Source organism: Urtica dioica, chromosome 9, assembly GCF_054948205.1.
Source record: "Urtica dioica subsp. dioica isolate 48M chromosome 9, U.dioica_male_clone48M_v1_H2, whole genome shotgun sequence".
Lineage (NCBI taxonomy): Eukaryota > Viridiplantae > Streptophyta > Magnoliopsida > Rosales > Urticaceae > Urtica > Urtica dioica.
In genome coordinates, this window is record NC_142764.1 from 22573314 (window position 1) to 22592452 (window position 19139).

At 40.9% G+C, this 19139-nt stretch overlaps 2 protein-coding genes and 1 pseudogene across 2 annotated transcripts; 1 reads left to right on the plus strand and 2 right to left on the minus strand.

The window, feature by feature from the left end:
• Positions 1–89: 89 nt before the first annotated feature.
• LOC149385868 (small ribosomal subunit protein uS2-like) lies at positions 90–1597 on the minus strand. Its single transcript, XM_089626886.1, has 5 exons — positions 1396–1597; positions 1052–1314; positions 765–962; positions 483–669; positions 90–407 (listed from the first exon to the last, which is right to left on the minus strand). The coding sequence occupies exons 1-5, from the start codon at positions 1535–1537 to the stop codon at positions 331–333; spliced, it is 867 nt and encodes a 288-aa protein (XP_089483012.1). The 5' UTR covers positions 1538–1597; the 3' UTR covers positions 90–330.
• Positions 1598–9803: 8206 nt separating this feature from the next.
• LOC149385869 (uncharacterized) lies at positions 9804–15250 on the minus strand. Its single transcript, XM_089626432.1, has 3 exons — positions 11551–15250; positions 10278–10312; positions 9804–9911 (listed from the first exon to the last, which is right to left on the minus strand). The coding sequence occupies exons 1-3, from the start codon at positions 15248–15250 to the stop codon at positions 9804–9806; spliced, it is 3843 nt and encodes a 1280-aa protein (XP_089482558.1).
• On the plus strand, positions 14664–14774 carry LOC149385870 (small nucleolar RNA R71; annotated as a pseudogene).
• Positions 15251–19139: the final 3889 nt, after the last annotated feature.

Below are 19139 nucleotides of genomic sequence, written 5' to 3' on the forward strand. Positions count from 1 at the left end.
GTCATGGTGAGACCAGAGCAAACAACCAGACATAAACTGTGTAGGCTTATGCCACAACTAGCTCAAGTAAATCAAAGAAAACACTAACGTTGCTCAAAGAGTCTCAAACGCATATTCCTAACCAATGATATTCAGTTTTCAAATTAAAGTAAAAACTGCTTTCCCTATACACCACATAACTAGCAAGAATCAGATAAAAACTTCAAAAAGAGGTTTCCCTGTCAACAAAATTGGATATGATATAATTCTCGTACCAAGAGACATGAATAAATAGCAGTTAAAAAAAAAAAAAAATCCAACTCTGACCAAAAAATAAACTTTTCCGAGCACTTATTCCCAGCCCGAGGGAGTACCAGCCGCCACCGGAACTGGAGCAGGTGCAGCGTCCCATCCATCAGCCACAGTCCCTACACACAATCACACGAACTGTCACTATCAACGAAATTCAAAGCGTCAAAAGTGAAAATGTCGATCTCAAGTACCTTCAGCGAGAGCAGGAATGGCCGGAGCAGCCTCGGCGGGCCACGGGGCATCGGCAATCTGGGCTGGCCACTGTTCCGAAGCGAGGCCCGCAGAGTAATCGGCGATCACGTAATCAGCTCCCACAACAGCCTCTTCCTCTTCACCCGACTTAGCCTCCTCTGGCTCCCTGTAGAAAAACAAGTCCACCTGTGCAAAAAAAAAAAAAAAAAAAAAACACCCACAATCATTAATCATATCCACATAGAAGAAAGATCGAGTCTTTGGCCTTTTTAAAGTGTTACCATGACATCCCACTTTACGCCGACTCGGATCGAGCCGCGCATGACTAGGACCATCCTAGCCAAGAGCCAGTAGAGACACCCAATTGAGTGTTTACCCTTGTTGTTGGCAGGGATTCCGATATCCACATATCTCATGGGAGAGTCAGTGTCGCAGAACGCGATGGTCGGGATGTTTCCCAACGCGCCTTCCTTGATGGGCTGTTCAAAAAACAATCCATCAAACTAATCAGATGACTCAGACTTCAAATCGACCAGGCCCACAATTTCAATCAATCAATTCATCGAACCTGGTGGTCTGTGCGTGGGTCGGTGAGGATCAATAAGCGCGGCTCGTTGAACGTAGTTTGCATTTGGTTCGTGAACGTCCCCGGAGTGTGACGGCCGGCGATGGCCTGAGCGCCGGTGTACTGCGCGAACTTCATTACGGCTCTCTGACCGTACGGCCTCGCCGACTGGACGATAATGTCCTGCGGATTCTCGATCGCCACGATCACCCTCGCCGCCAGCTGCAGCTTTTCCCACGTCTTTCCGAGGTTTATTATGTATATACCTATAAAGCATTACTCAGATTAGCTACGAACAGAGAGAGAAAGAGAGATAGAGAGAGAGAGAGAGAGAGAATTGATGTTACCGTCGTTGCGGCGATTGTAGACATAGCGCTCCATTTGGAAGTCGCAGTTTTTGGTGCCGAGGTGGACTTCGGCGGCCAACATCAGTTGAATGTCGGTCTCTTTCTGACTGAGAATGCGCGGCGGCGCGGCGGCGGAATCCATTTTCGAGTGAGTGTTGTTGATTCGACGGCACTAAGCTAGGTATTCTTCTTCTGGACTGGGAAATACAGGGCTTTTTTATTATTTATTTATTTGTAGGATATAAAAGGCTCTGTAGCTATTGGATAGAGCCATTGATTTACTTCGGCCCGTCCAGCCCATAGAATTGTAAGCCCATGTTTTTTTTTAAACAGTTGTGTTGTAAGCCCATGTTGTTAACATATTGGTTGGTTTATTGTTATTAAATTAAGCATTAAAATTCAATAAATAAAAACTGTCAAAAATATAATAATATATAATTAAACACCCAAAATGTGAAATTATTATTTTTAATTGTAAATAAAAGAAAATAAATAGCTTTCGAAATTAAAACCGTAGAGAGGGAAACATGGATGATAAAAAAAGATATCACTCTTTATTTGGTATTTTACATTGATATCACTAGTGTTTTTAAAATTTTAGTAAACTACACGACGAAATTAATAATTTCACGCCACCTCCAGAGTAGTGATAATATACTTCTAAGTTCAAGCATGGTTCCTAATGGGAGCCATCATGGCTGCATCGGTGATCAGTCGACAACGGAGACGATCGAGGCAAAGAAAATATACCATGAGAATTGTATTTGGATTTTGGCGGAGAATTTTCATCAGTTTTATTGAGATTATTTTGTGTTCTTTATTATTCTTCTGATTACAAAATAAAAAATTGCGTTCCAACCATATCGACTGATCTATACTCACAGTTTTATCCCACTGCAAAAAAAAAAAATAACCGTAGCGCTTATCGTAAGAAATATTCCCTTCGTATTTTTTTCATATCCGTACTTAGAAAAATATATAATTTCATTCCTTGACCTATACACTTCCAATTAATTACATACAGATATGAATCCTTAACATAGTTAATAAGAGGCACTGCCTCTTTAACTTCAATCCTGGTGCCGCCACGTGGTGCCGCCACGTGGCGGCGCCAGGAGGCGACACGTGGCGGCCAGTTTTTTTTTTTTTGCTTCCCATTTTATTTTTATTTTTTTTCGACGGATTTATTTTATTTTATTTTTTTGCCATCCAATTTTGATTTTGGTTTTAAATTTTTTTTTCCTTCCAATTTTGATTTTTTTCCCCTTCCAAACATCAATTTATTTTGTATAATTTTTTTATGTATGTTATAATCATAATTTCTAATACTATATTATACTATATAAATAACATACATTATCTTTTTTTTTTCCCGACCTTTAATTTTTTTTCTCTCTCTCATCAATATATTTTGTATATCTTTTTATTTATATTATTTTCTTTTTTCTCCCTCTTTCATCAATATATTTTGCATAATTTTTTATGTATATTATAATCATAATTACTAATACTATATTATACTATACCAATAACATATATTATTATGAGTATATGTTATGATATCTTGGAAAAACTTTGATTTCTTTTATCAGAATTTAACTTCAACTTTTACTTACCTAAAATTTCTTTATCCCATAATACTTCTAAGAAATCTGAAAGATAGGAAAACATGCAGTGTTTTGAAAACCTTTGAATCATAAAAGAATTTTTTTTCTAACTTTTGTTATTTTTTAAATATCCTTGACAACGATTTTTCTAGATTTAATTTAATACAATTAAAAGTCTTCAACTTACTCTATTTTACTTATTTTTCTTTTTCACTTTAAAAAAAAAAAGTTTGCTGACTCGCGCATCGCGCGTTTTTAAAACTAGTCATATGATAAGAGCAAAACTTGATCAGATGAGACTGTAGCGGCGGAAGCGCGAAACACTTCTTTTATTTATAATTGCGATACATTTATTTTATTACAAAGTAAGAAAACACATTTACTTGGCAATAAAAAATGACTGCAAACACGCATAATATAGCGAAAGAGAAAGCACAGCATTGTAAAACAAGGCACAAATTACTGAAATTACAAACAGTCGATAGCTTAGATTTATTATTTTTATTTTTATTTTTACGATCGTGACAACAAACACATCTCCTTAGTTGTCGTTGGACGTTTATTATCTTGTCATCAGAAGCTATGTTCCGTTAAAAATCCACCGTGGATTCCTATTTTTGGGTTAGTAATTGGCTTGTTTAGAAGCCTGTAGAAGATTCCCAAAAGCTCCGACTAGATCAGCAAGCCCCAGAAGCTTCCTGGCAGAAGAAGTGACACATAGTGTGGAAGTTGTGAAAGCAACAAACATTAGAAAACACAACCATTTGGTATTCATGATGAGAGTATGTGTCAATTTTCTTTACGGGCTTGGAGTTTCAGATATTTGTTACATACTTTAATTGCGCAGATACATATATATAGGTGATATTCAGAGAATGCTCAGTGCAAAATCTTCAAAATAAGTCATAAGATCCACACAAAAGATTGACACCAATATTATTAGCAAATCTCTATCATATCTAGTTTTTGAAATCACAGCCGGCCGCCTTCGAAATCAAATATAGCTTTGAGCAAGTAATTGGTCGCATTTTATTATTTATTTAAGTCTAACATCACGTTTCGCGTGGATTTCTACTTTCTATATTAACTATATATATCTTGAAAGTTGGAAATAGTCTTCCTTAGAGCGAAATATACACTAAATGATCCCTATATTAACTATGCACTTTCCGATATCCACTTCCAAATCAAAAACAGAGTTGAGCAAGTATTTGGTTGCGTTTGATTTCTTCTTCTTTCAAGTCAAACAGCCACGTTTCACTTGGCTTTCTAAATTTTATGTTAGCTATGTTGCTTTTAAAAAGGTTATATAGAAGTAACGTAAAAAAAAAATATGATACACCATGTCTAAAAGATCGTTTCTAAATCACATCAACTAAGCAATATACGTTGCCTATAATTTTTAGAAGCAATATTTAATTAAAAGTGACAATCTACTTCTAAAAGTTATCTAAAGTCGTTTTAACATAAGCAATCTAGAAGCGGATTATCGCTTCTAATAACGGGAGATGATGGGAATTTTCTTAACTAAAGAAAAATTCTACACGACGCAAGTGAACGTGTCGTCAAGTAATAGAGTGCAAAAGCACGAATATCGATCCCACAAGGACTCTAGACTATTTCCGAAGCAAACTCACTAGCTTTCTTTTTCGAGTTATGGAAAATGAAAAATGGGGGTTTTTGATTGTTTTGAGAACACGATGAAATGTAAACAAAAGTGAAAACACTATTTAAACACAAGTTAAAAGGAAGGGGCGCGATTTCGTTATTTCATCGAGTCGGTCGGTCTTGGTACGATTCTAAGCTCGGGTTTAGAGTTGTAAAATTTAGTCTCAATCCTTCTTAAAACATTCACTAATTCTCTCTCGAGTCTTTAGGAATCTAGCTACGTGTCGAACTTACACCTCTCGGTTTGGGTCCTACTAAAACACAAAACCGCATTTAGCCCGGGATTTCAATCAACTACATCTACCCCCTAGTCTTTCTATAGCTCTAGGAAGGTTAATGATGGGACGGGTAGAGCTCACTCGTTTATTACCTCTCGGTTTCTAAACTCGTCTAAGGTTCACTAATTAGTTAGCTACTCTAATTAGCGTTAACACACAACCCATACCCATAATATTTCACTCTCAACCCAACCATGAAGCACAAAATCTAATCTAAAGGTTTGACCAACCAACTCAATTACTTAACTACATCGCACCCCTAAATCTACTTAGCTACTCATGATTATGAATAAACAAAGCAAAATAGAAATTAACAAAAGAATTAAAGCAATAAAATAAGTAGACATTGAGTGCTAAAATAAACAAACACTTAAGCTCTCATTAATATACTACCACCAACTCCAAAAATCCACTCAACCGAAACAATAAATTCAAAACACAAATATTCAATGTTCAAGAGACTAAAGTAATCACCAAAACTCCATAGAAATAGATTGCAAGCAATAAATGATGTTCAAAGCAATAAATAGACAATAAATAAAAGAGATAGAGTTAAGGGTGAACAAATAGAGGTGATGAGGATGATGGAGGTTGTCACTTCTCCTTCTTCTTCTTCTTCACTCCCAAGCTCAAGAACAAAATGAGTGTCAAACCCTAGCTTTCTCTCTCTCACTTTCTCTCTCAAGTTTTCAAAACAAAAGTAAAGTGTGTTATGTCAAGCCTGCCTTTTCTTCTTTGAATAAGTGTATATGAGGGTTTAGGAGAGGTTTTCGGAGCAAATATGGACCCTTGGATGAGATCCAAGGGCCAAAAATGATTTAAAAGACGAGCTCCAAGAATTGTGAAAAAGCACCTGGCGCGGCGCGCCACATAACAGGCGCGCCGCGCCACTCTTGAATTTCTGAAGGCGCGCCGCGCCTCTCTTGCGCGTTGGCCGCTTGAGCTCTCGGGTGTAAATTTGGTCACCAGGGCGCGGCGCGCCAGCCTTGAAACGCTGACTTCTTGTTGACCGCCGTTGACTTTTGTTGACTTTTGTTGACTTGACTTCAAATGACCATAACTTGCTCGATTTAGCTCCGATTCAGCCCGTTTTCGCACCACAACCTTCTCATACTCTCTCAAACCTGAAAATGCAATAAAAACTACAAAATAACATCAAAAACACTAAGAACAAGTTCCGATTCTTATCTAAGAGTCATAGATAAGTGTGAATGAATCTCACTTATCAGGAGACCATTAAGAAACGATTTGGAGTGAATGGTGACGTGTCGGAGTGAGTTTCCAAAATATGCGATTTAATTTGGAAGGAGGGCAATCATGGTTCCCAGTGTAAATATGATACAGAAGTTCAGAAATACTTGCATGTAAGAAGTTGGACTAAAGATGAGAGACTAGGACACAGTGGCCGTAAAACGTCCATTGTCATGGGAGGGAAAGCTATGGTTTATGGGTTTAAGTTTGGGGTTTAAGATGCAAATTAGAAGCAATAATATGCTAATTAATCATTTTTATACATTTTTCTCTACGTACATCATGTCCAAGTTGTGCTTCAATGACAACTAGTACAAAATAGGACAACTCATAGATTTATTTTGGTCAATATTAGTTTTCTTGGGTCGGTCTCCAAAGTCGGCATGTTTGCCTGGTATTATACGAGGAACATGTAGCCATGACCGAGTCGGTACCGCTCGAAGTCAACTTGTTCAGCGGCTTGCATTTCTAGCTAGTTTGCATTTTTTTCCTCATCAAGTGGGCATCTAGTAAGTCTCGACGGTGGTCATAGTAGAAGATAATGCTTCTATCACCTAATGCACACGTGTAAATTTTGCACCTTGGGCAAGCAAGAAATTTGTGACCGCACACCATCTTGATAAACTAATTTATGTCGGAAAATCATTGATTCTCCAAGATAACGTGAAACGCATCTAAGATACTTCATTGTTATTGACCCCATCTCACAACCTGACTCTAGTTTTCCACAATTCTTTCAAACCATTAACAAGCAGTTGTGAGAAAATGCCAATGTATTTTCCAAACGAGTTTGGCATGGAATAAGGAATGTCATCAACAAGTATTCTTATTTCATGTACAACCAAGAAGACAAATTATACGCACTCAATAACACTATGCAATATTCTATATGATTGAATACATTGGCAACGAGTCCAGTCAAATGTTACTCGGCTCCGCAATAATATATGGTTATTTTTCAGTCAGCTCTCCCCACGCCAACACATCCACCGGATGTCATAATATGACATCTTCCTTGACATGTTCCTCTCGTGCCACTAATATTCAAGAGAAGTGTGTCGGCATACGTACATAAACTGATTGAGTGATCAATCTTCTAAGGGAAAACATCGTGGTATATTTAATGCGGTAATTTCTTCCTCTCACTCATCTTTTTTTGTAGCAAACGGAACAAAAGTTAATTTTTTTTGTTTCTCTACAGAACAAGATGCAATTACTCGATAAACTATCAATCATTTCGTAGCACATACCAAAGCGTGTTAGATATGCCTTTGCCTCATTTTACTTTTCTAGAATTATGTTTCCAGCGTCATGATATTTTCTCAACGCTTGCGAAAATTGAGTGCACATCGTATTTATCTGATGGTTTATGAATTTAATGTGCATCAACAAAACCCTAGATGCACCCATGTTATAATTTCTCTTGGAACTAATTTAAAAGTACGCCCACTCGTTCTTCTTCACACGACTCACTTGGAAACGGATGTATAGCATTATAAAAATCCTGTGATTCCTAATGTCATGTATAGCGGCTTACAACCATTTTACCTCTCTTTTACCAAGAGCCTACTCTTCGGTAATGCGCATAAGTCGTGGCTACCCGTGATGAAACTATGGTGTGTAGTGTTGTGTAAATACTTTTCTTACAATATGGGACTTAACAAGTCCGAGCACATCATACCTCGTTCTATTGCATGTCACGACCCGCGAGCTTCAGCTCGCCCACGAGCCGCGACCGATCAACTCCAATATCATACATATTAAACAATAGATCATAATACTTTTATATATATTAAAATAGTTTGCAAAAATCCGGGGAAATTTTTCGCTTTTATAACTTAGAGTCTTATAACGACTCCTATACAAATACATTCCGGAATGTTTTAACAAAAGATACTAACCCCCGGTTAAAAAAACCCCATAGCCCATAGGTCAAGGCAATACGCGCTCGGTCTCGGTCTTCGGTCTCGTTTTCCGCTTACAAGCTTTTCCCTTATCTACATTACCAAGGGTCATAAAGCTATGAGTCGATTGACTCAGTAAGCGGGAGTCTAACCTATGAAAGAAAACATCTAATGCAGAGCCATGTGACGTGCAAACAATCACGTAAGAATGCAGGATGCCATTACCGCTAATTCTATAGCATGCATAATGTGTGATCACATCCTAGCTAAGACTTGTCACTCCGCAAGGTCATACATTTCTCTGTTCTATCCTCCGGAATGGCAAGAGACCAACTTCAGGCTTCGAGCAGCCGTCTTCCGCTGGCCTAGAGTTTTCGTTTTGTCTGGGATCCACTAGTGGTACCATTTCCTTCTCATTAGGACGTCCGCGCCTACTGGGCTCTTGACGGTGTTGCGAATTTTCTCGCACACGCAAGTGCACGTGGTCGCAATAGTAATAAATCGTAAGAACGAGTCGATCCCACGGGGACTAGCTAAATTGAAGATTCAAGATTCACAAGCTAATATAGAACTAAATATATTTGATAAGATTGTTGTCACAAAATTTAACTAACACGTCACAAAATTAAATAACTTGGTGCACAAAATTTCTATTGGACAAAGGGAAGGGCTATGGTTCACGGGTTCATAAAATAACTTGGATTCGCTGAACTAAGAAAAGAAATAAGCTATTGGAATTCACACTTTTCACTACTCATACTCACTTTAATCGAATTGATAGATCTCTCTCAAGCATCTAACAACCTAAACCGATACCGGAATATCATCTCTCGATCTCAACTCCTAACAAGCACGGCTAGCATTAAAGAACAAGAGTATTATCACGAGTCTAGAACAACCTAGCTATATCTAGCCTAGGAATGAATTCTAGTAACCCACACAAAAACACAACAACCTAATCTTTCTCAAGCATTAGAGTTGAATATAAAATAAGCATGAGTTCATGACATTCATACAAGCATTAAGCATAGTTGTGGATTAAGTAAAAAGTGATGAGAAAAACAACAACCTAACAAATCTAATATCTTGAATCCTACATCGTAATGAACCCGCTACACCATAGCCCTACATGAGACTAGTTCATATTAATAACCATAACAATGAAAATGCTTAAATATGAACACAAGAACAACACACCATGAAACATCATAAGCATATGTAGAACTTGAATTAAAAATATAAGAGTTTAGAGAATAGAACACTTTGAGTAGGAATGTAGCAATGGTAGAATTCTGCAGCTCTCTCCTTCTCTTCAAATTGGAGCCACAAAAATATGAACAAGTCTGGAATTTTGGAAAAACTAATGAAAAACTAAGAGAAAAATGAAAAGTTGTTCTTGATAGCACACCCTAAAACCCTTGCCCTCTCTCTTCTTAAAGTATTGGTCTTTTTTAGGGTTTAGTGGTCTTGTTTTCGGAGCAATCTAAGCCTTCCAATCTCATCCAATGGCTGAGATTCGCTACAAAAATCGAAGCAAACGAGGCCTGCCAGAATGACCGCGCGCCGCGCGCCTGTTTCTGCGCGCCGCGCGGTCCCTCATTTTGCTTCCGCGCGGTTCGCGCGTAGGACTCTGTGGCTTTCTGCTGCAAAATTCCCACTCCGCGCGGCGCGCGAAATGGACCTCGCGGCGCGCGGAGTTGTCAAAAATGTTTTTGACGCTTCTTTTCTTCGTTTTTTGCTCCGTTTTGACTCCGATTAGCATATTTTTCCATGTTGAGACCCCAAACACTAGTAAAACCCATATAGACCTGAAAATCCATCAAAAACACTCTAGAGATAATCAAAATCCTTGAGAACTCGTTGGATTTAAGCTCGGGAGATAGGAGTTTACGCGTGATTAACGCACCTATCAAATCCCCCCAAACTTAAACCGTGACTTGTCCCCAAGTAACAAAAGAAAATGAAACACTCACGAACCAAGAGAAAGAAGAAAGACAGATAAACTATGTGGATAGAATTCTAATGCTCAAAAATTGCCTCAAACACTTGTCAATGCCTCAGCTCAAATTGCAATAGACATGAGGACCCACCTTTTCAAGTTTTTAAACCGACTACCAAATGTGAAAGCAATCTTGTAAGCTCATGTCACCTTAGACCTATTTTACAATGCTTACCATCTCGTGAACTTTCGGAATCCTAGCCTCGTAGTCTTTCCAACCGTCATCAAGAGAACACAAAATTGAAAATGAATAAGAATTAGTTTCAATTTGACACAACCATATGCCCCCTCTTCTCTCTTCTCTCTACTAATGTGCACACCTCGTTTCTAGCTCGTCAATTAGGTCTTAAAGGCTTGTAACGTTCAAGGTAAGGTCAAAGGTACGGAAAGGAAATTTTAGTGGCTTGAACATCAACTTTAGCGACTCAAATCTCACCCAAACATACAACCCTCTCATGAAGTTCACTCACTCACCCATCCCCACATTTAGTGTTTTTATTTCCCTTGTTTTTCCCCCCCAAACTTCGACTCAACAAAAACACACGACAAGTCTCTAAGACATAGAACACCACGCCAACATAACACATTTTTCTCTCTCTTTTTTTTTTTTTTTTTTTTTTTTTTTTCAGATATATTTTTCTTTTTCCTTTTCCTTTTTGTTTATTGTTTTTTTTTTTCTCTTTTTTTTTTCTTTTTTTTTTTTTTTTTTCTTTTTTTTTTTTTTTTTTTTGAAACGGTATATAACAATAGAATTAAAAATACTAATGACCGGCGTGGTGTCTAGCGGACTATAAAACACATAGAGACTAGTCGGAGAGCAAGTCATAAAATAGAAAAAATTCACTCATGTCACTCAAAAGTCGCTAAAGTCAATGGGGTTCTTTGTGGGATTTTCGAATCATCGGCTCGGCTTTTTCTAACTAAGTATCGAGAATGGATAGTGTTTGGCCTTTTGTGAGTGGGTTCTAAAGGATAAACAAACATGGGTTGGCTTTTTGGCTTGACGGGCTATACCTAATGCCTAAATCATCCTCGCTAGATCGATGTGCACCTAATTTCGCTTCGATTAGAGATCGGAGAAGGTTCTAGTGTGTTCGGTGTTCTCTTTCAAACATTCGGCTAGACTACTCCTCAAGGTTTCCTAAGCTTCGAGACATACAAAATTCTAGGTCTAGTGTCGGCAACAACCTACCTCACTAAACTTCTTTCACACAAGGTAGCACATGGGTCTATTTTCACTATCCATGATTGAAGATTTTAATATCATTGGCTATCACAAGTGGATCATTGGCAAATGAACATACATTCTACTAGAAACTACACAAGAAAATGAAATTAACCATCCGATCTATGTACAAACACATCCCGCAAGACAAGAAAAACTTTCCCCCCCAAACTTAGAACACACATTGCCCTCAATGTAGATAGAATGGGAGAAAAGTACATACCTCGCGGGGGTGGTCGAACTCCCCTACTCGTTCCCGTCATACTCCTCGTCGTCCTCGTCCTCGTCATCGTTGTCATCGTGAGGAACGTCTTGGCTTGGCACCCATGGAAAATAGAGGGGATATGGCTCCATGAGGCGTTGTGGGTACGCCGGGTAGACGGGAACGTCGGGATAGACACCGGCACTAGCATCGGGAGGGGGGGCGTAATATTGGTGTTGGTGAGACGTCCATGCCCCAAGAAGTCTTTGATGAACCTCCGGTAGAAACCCGCATGCCCCAAGAAGCTCCGCACACCTTTGACCGAGATTGGTGGAGGTAGTTTCTCGATCGTGGCAATCTTTGCTCGGTCTACTTCCAGCCCTTGTGCGGAGACCCGATGGCCTAGAACAATCCCTTCTCTCACCATGAAATGGCATTTCTCCCAATTGAGCACGAGGTTGGCTTCCACGCATCGATCTAACACCTTGGACAAATTCTCGAGGCAAACGTCGTAAGTAGCACCGAAAACAGAGAAGTCGTCCATGAATACCTCTATAGTGCGCTCGACCATGTCGGAGAAGATGGCCATCATGCATCTTTGGAATGTAGCCGGTGCGTTGCATAGGCCGAAGGGCATTCGCCGGAAGGCAAATGTGCCATACGGACACGTGAATGTTGTCTTCTCGTGATCCTCGGGGGCGATGGCGATTTGGTTGTATCCGGAGTAGCCGTCGAGGAAGCAATAATATTCGTGGCCGGCAAGGCGGTCAAGCATTTGGTCGATGAAGGGCAACGGAAAGTGATCCTTTCGGGTGGCGGTGTTGAGCTTTCGGTAGTCCATGCAAATTCGGAAGCCGGTGACGGTGCGAGTCGGGATAAGTTCGTTGTTGTCGTTTCGAATCACCGTCATTCCTCCTTTCTTTGGGACGCATTGGACCGGGCTAACCCACGAGCTGTCGGAGATTGGGTAGATTACTCCGGCGTCGAGCCACTTCAATATCTCTTTGCGCACCACCTCCTTCATTGCCGGATTGAGCCTTCGTTGATGTTCAATGGAGGGACGGGCGTTGTCTTCCATGAGGATGCGATGCGTGCAAAAAGATGGACTAATTCCTTTGATGTCGGAAAGAGTCCATCCAATTGCCGGCACATGGGATCGCAACACTCGCAACAACTTGTCTTCTTGCTCACCGGTGAGGTGGTCGGATATGATGACCGGGAGAGTCTTCTCAGCTCCAAGGAATGCGTAGCGGAGGTGAGAAGGCAGCTCCTTGAGCTCGATCTCCGGAGGCTCCTCGATGGATGGTTTGCGTGGCTTCGGGCTTTCTCCTAGCTCCTCGAAATACTTCCTTCTATTGGGCTCGAACCCATCCATGTAATTCGCGTATTCTAAGGCTGCACAAGTAACAATTTCGTTAGCGGAATCACACGAGTTAAGAAGACATACCTCAAGGGGCTCATCCGAGCGGCAAGAATAGTCGTCAATGACCGCCTCACAAAAATCGACCCGGAATATGTCGTCGCTTTCTTTCGGGTATTTCATGGTTTTGAAGACGTTGAAGACGACTTCCTCATCTTGCACCCTTAACTTGAGTTCGCCTTTTTGGACATCGATCAAGGCTCCTCCGGTAGCTAGGAATGGCCTTCCCAATATGATAGGGATATTTGTGTCTTCCTCCATGTCTAGCACCACGAAATCGGCGGGGAAGATGAACTTATCCACCTTGACAAGGATGTCTTCGATGATGCCTCTTGGGTATTTGATAGATCGGTCCGCCATTTGGAGCGTCACTCGCGTGGATTTCACTTCTCCGATGCCAAGCTTTTGAAAGATGGAGAATGGCATGAGGTTGATGCTAGCTCCCAAGTCACACAACGCCTTCTCGAAGTAGAGGTCCCCTATGGCGCATGGTACGGTGAAACTTCCCGGATCTTTCATCTTTGGTGGAAGCTTCCTTTGGATTATAGCACTGCACTCCTCGGAAAGTGTGATCGTGCTACAATCGTCGATCCGGCGCCGATTGGAGAGGATGTCTTTCATGAACTTCGCATAGCTCGGCATTTGTACAATGGCGTCGGCGAACGGAATGTTGACTCGGAGTTGTTTGAGCATCTCAACAAACCGCCCGAATTGCTCGTCGAGCTTGTTGTTCTTGAGTCGTTGAGGAAATGGCACGGGGGCGTGCAAAGGAGTCGATGAGGTAGGCATGGGCGGTGGTGGCGTTGATGATGATGCGCCGTCTCCTTCTTTTTCTTTCCCCTTGTTTGAACTCTCAACCACTAACCCACTGCGAAGAGTGATTGCGTTGCATTGGTCCTTCGGGTTGACGTTGGTGTTGCTTGGAAGGTTCCCTTGTGGTCTATTGCTTTGAGCTTGAGCAATTTGACCCACTTGTGTTTCGATGTTCCGGATCAACGCCATTTGATTTTGGAGCGCGGTTTCTTGATTTTGCATGATTGCCGTTGTCCTATTCATGAATGCTAGGAACATGTCATTTGGCTCGATCTTGGGCGTGGGCTGAATTGGTTGTTGTTGAGGTTGGAACCCCCGTTGTTGTTGTGGCTGCCCTTGATTTTGGTTGTGGTACGCCGGTGAAGGTTGATTGTCCCCGAACCCTTGTTGTTGTTGTTGAGGTCCTCTCCATCCTTGATTGTTGTAATTGTTGTTTCGACCTCCATTGTTGTAGTTGTTGTTGGCGTTGTGATATTGGCCCCGGTTATTGTAGTTGTTGACGTAGTTGGCTTGCTCGGCATGTACGTCATTGGCTTGAGGGCAATCGTCGGTGAAATGAGCCCCATTACACCAAAAACATGGCTCCGGTGCGGCTTGTGTGACCTTGGCTGCCACTTTCATCTCTTTGAGCTGTTTGTTAAGCTCCGCCATTTGTGCTAGCACTTCTTTCAACTCTTCCGATTTGTCTCCGGATGTGGTGGCGTGTGCGGTCGCGGGACCGGGCTTCATGAGTCTTCTTTCTACCGGGCATTGCTCGTTGGAACGAGCCAATTCTTCAAGCAAGTCATGGAATTCTGAAGGCGTCTTAGTTAGCACCGTGCCTCCCGCGGCGGTGTTAACTAAGGTCTTTGTCGAGGTGAGGAGACCATAGTAGAATGTTTGTAGTAGGTCCGGCAAGGCTATCCCATGGTGAGGGCATTTCCTCAACATTTCTTTAAAGCGCGCCCATGCCTCATGCAAAGACTCCCCATCCCATTGCCCGAAACTATGGATCGCATTCTTCAACCGGGCTGTCTTCTCGAACGGGAAGAACTTTGCAAGGAATTTGGCACAAAGTTCTTCCCAAGTGGTGATGGAGCCGGCGGGCAAGGATTGCAGCCAAATCTTCGCTCGGTCGCGAAGGGAGAATGAGAACAAGCGGAGTCGGATTGCATCAACGCTTATGTTCTGGATGTGGAATGTGCCGCATAGCTCGTTGAAGTTGGCGAGATGCTCGTTCGGGTCTTCGGTAGGGCCTCCAGCGAATTGGTTTTGTTGAATCATGTTGATCATCCCGGTTTTGATTTCGAAGCCCCGGTTCTCTATGGCTGGACTAACAATGGCCGGACGATACCCATTTGTGGTAGGTAGGACGTAGTCGAGAAGAGGTCGCTCCTCGGCCATTGTGGCTCCCTCGATCCTTTGTTGTTTTGCCTTCCGGTTTCGTTTGCACGTCTTTTCGATTTCGGGATCGATCGGTAGGAGGCTGGATTCACCGTCTTTTCGCATACACCTTCACAAGGAAATACGAAAATAGATGAGAAAACAAAAATAAAAGAAAGTTCAAATAAAAGCTTATGAGTTGAATTGCAATTTAGAACTAGTTCCCCGGCAACGGCGCCAAAAACTTGTTGCGAATTTTCTCGCACACGCAAGTGCACGTGGTCGCAATAGTAATAAATCGTAAGAACGAGTCGATCCCACGGGGACTAGCTAAATTGAAGATTCAAGATTCACAAGCTAATATAGAACTAAATATATTTGATAAGATTGTTGTCACAAAATTTAACTAACACGTCACAAAATTAAATAACTTGGTGCACAAAATTTCTATTGGACAAAGGGAAGGGCTATGGTTCACGGGTTCATAAAATAACTTGGATTCGCTGAACTAAGAAAAGAAATAAGCTATTGGAATTCACACTTTTCACTACTCATACTCACTTTAATCGAATTGATAGATCTCTCTCAAGCATCTAACAACCTAAACCGATACCGGAATATCATCTCTCGATCTCAACTCCTAACAAGCACGGCTAGCATTAAAGAACAAGAGTATTATCACGAGTCTAGAACAACCTAGCTATATCTAGCCTAGGAATGAATTCTAGTAACCCACACAAAAACACAACAACCTAATCTTTCTCAAGCATTAGAGTTGAATATAAAATAAGCATGAGTTCATGACATTCATACAAGCATTAAGCATAGTTGTGGATTAAGTAAAAAGTGATGAGAAAAACAACAACCTAACAAATCTAATATCTTGAATCCTACATCGTAATGAACCCGCTACACCATAGCCCTACATGAGACTAGTTCATATTAATAACCATAACAATGAAAATGCTTAAATATGAACACAAGAACAACACACCATGAAACATCATAAGCATATGTAGAACTTGAATTAAAAATATAAGAGTTTAGAGAATAGAACACTTTGAGTAGGAATGTAGCAATGGTAGAATTCTGCAGCTCTCTCCTTCTCTTCAAATTGGAGCCACAAAAATATGAACAAGTCTGGAATTTTGGAAAAACTAATGAAAAACTAAGAGAAAAATGAAAAGTTGTTCTTGATAGCACACCCTAAAACCCTTGCCCTCTCTATTCTTAAAGTATTGGTCTTTTTTAGGGTTTAGTGGTCTTGTTTTCGGAGCAATCTAAGCCTTCCAATCTCATCCAATGGCTGAGATTCGCTACAAAAATCGAAGCAAACGAGGCCTGCCAGAATGACCGCGCGCCGCGCGCCTGTTTCTGCGCGCCGCGCGGTCCCTCATTTTGCTTCCGCGCGGTTCGCGCGTAGGACTCTGTGGCTTTCTGCTGCAAAATTCCCACTCCGCGCGGCGCGCGAAATGGACCTCGCGGCGCGCGGAGTTGTCAAAAATGTTTTTGACGCTTCTTTTCTTCGTTTTTTGCTCCGTTTTGACTCCGATTAGCATATTTTTCCATGTTGAGACCCCAAACACTAGTAAAACCCATATAGACCTGAAAATCCATCAAAAACACTCTAGAGATAATCAAAATCCTTGAGAACTCGTTGGATTTAAGCTCGGGAGATAGGAGTTTACGCGTGATTAACGCACCTATCAGACGGCAATGAGCTCGCGAATCGCGACCTTCACCCATTCCGCCGTACGGTGCCTGCATCAGCTACCGTCGAGTCTCCAGTCCCACAATGAGCTCGCGAATCGCGACCTTCACCCATTGCGTAAAGAGTACTCAGCGCACGGATTTCTAAATCCGCTTCATACAAGTCAGTGACTTGTAGGTACCACCGACAACGTTTTTAATCTTTGGGTACTCTAGCGTATAGAGTACACAACTAAGCATATACAGGAGAGCGTCTCGGGTTAAATCCCGAAAGAATTATTGTTTCCCTTTCATGCTCGTTAAGTGTTTTAGGTTGAAGACTCGGGACGTGACTCCTGGTACTTCTACCCTCGGCTCGAATCCGAGAGTCCAACTTGCTCTCCTGTCACCTCAGATCTAGCCAAAGCCTATGGTTAGCAGAGGGATCTAACTACAACAAAGTAGCAACGTGGCTGGTTCAAGTTAGCGTTTGAACCTATGGGTAAAAACCCGACTAAAATTTTCCATAAAGAGTGGCCGAAGCCTTAATCTTCAATGTTTGTGTCTTTTAAGGCTTTTCCTACTCTTTATTATTATTAACACGAAAATGCACGTAAACAGGATTATTCCCTTGGTAAATAGTTGACTTATGTCTCCACGCTTACCTAAAATAGCTCGACAGAAAGTTCGACGACTTCCAGCGATGTCTTGATTTTCACGCTCTCCGTGATACTCGACACTTGTCGAAACGTCAAAAGAACTCTAATCTGCTCTCCGGTGTGTTCTCACTTTGTTCCCGGTGTCCTTTCTCGGTCAGCGGCCACGGTGGCTCGACGGCGGCGACTCTTCTCCTCGGCGAGGCGCGCGCGCGGTGGCTGTGAGCCGCGCGAGAGGTAGAGCGACGATGAAGAGGAAGAAGAAGAAGAACGAAGATGAGTGAGGGTGGTGATGGGGTTGAGTGGCCGAGAGAAAGACTCGGTGGTTGTTGTTGTCAATTTTTTTTTTCTCTGTTACTCTTTGCAGGTGGCTTGCGCGAGTGAAGAAGAAGAAGAAGAGAATATATAGTGCACGAGAAGAAGAGAGAGAGAGAGAGTGGCCGAAAGAGATAAGGAAAGGAAGGATAAGATTTCCACGTGGCAGCTCAATCCTTATCCAACTATTCACAAACCAACCTCTTTTCCTTGTTTTCTTTCAAATGGGTCCCTTAAAAATCATTACAACCAAGTCCTCTTCATATAATTATTTAATTAAACCCATAACCAAAGGGATTATAATTATATGATTCGAACCGAGAATTTTCTTGTTCATTCTCAATTAATTAAAATATATTTAAGGTTTCTCGGAATTAATTCTCGTTCTTGAGAATTTATTTCTTAAATTAATTTCCGGAATATTTCCTCGGAAATAATTTATTAGTCGAGATAAACTCGATAATTCCTTTATTTATTCCGAGATTTCTCCTTACCTTAATATATTTTAAATTAACTCGATAAACTAATACGTTCATCATTCACTCAAAACATAATTGTAACAAACGGAAGCTCGTTTATTTTATTCAAATCCACAAGTCGAACGTTACAAAAGATTGTATATTACATTGCAATTCTTGCCAGACAATTAATTTTTGCTTTGTCGTTTAGTTTGAAGTATTCTAGACGTATAAACTTTGCTTTGTCGTTTAGTTTGAAGTATTCTAGACGCATAAACTTGTTGGGAAATATCACCTAAAACAATGCGGAAATTGATTTTTCCTAATCTTCTTGTGCACAATTAAATCCAATACGGTAAACCAATCAAGCCAAATACAAAGTAAAGCAAATAATCTACACCAATCAACACAATCAATTTTAGCACAAAAAACCCTTAAGATGAGAGTAAAAAAATCACGGAACTCGTAAACTGCTTAATAAATCTTCCACTAACAATATAATGGGTACATCAATGTCATCTCTACCACATAGAGGTTCATCATCAACAACAACATCATCATCAACATCGAGATGGCATAAAAGAGGAACAATCTCACCAAATGATGGAATACCCAAAATCGGGTAACTAGAGAGAAAATCGGAAAGGCCAACACCACTAGGAGCACGACGCAAGGAATCTCCACCCCAAATTTGAGTAAAAACGGACACCGTTTGACTATCAAGCCTCTTTCAAATTGCCTCAACCTTAGCTTTTTTCTTCTTTCTCTTCTCTTTGTTTTCTCTCATATTTTCTCTTTGTTTTTGTTGTTGGTTCTCACCCTGTGCATATTGGTTTTGAACGATACATACACTCCAAAAGTCAAAATGCACGTTTTGCTTTTTTGCCTTCCTTTTTT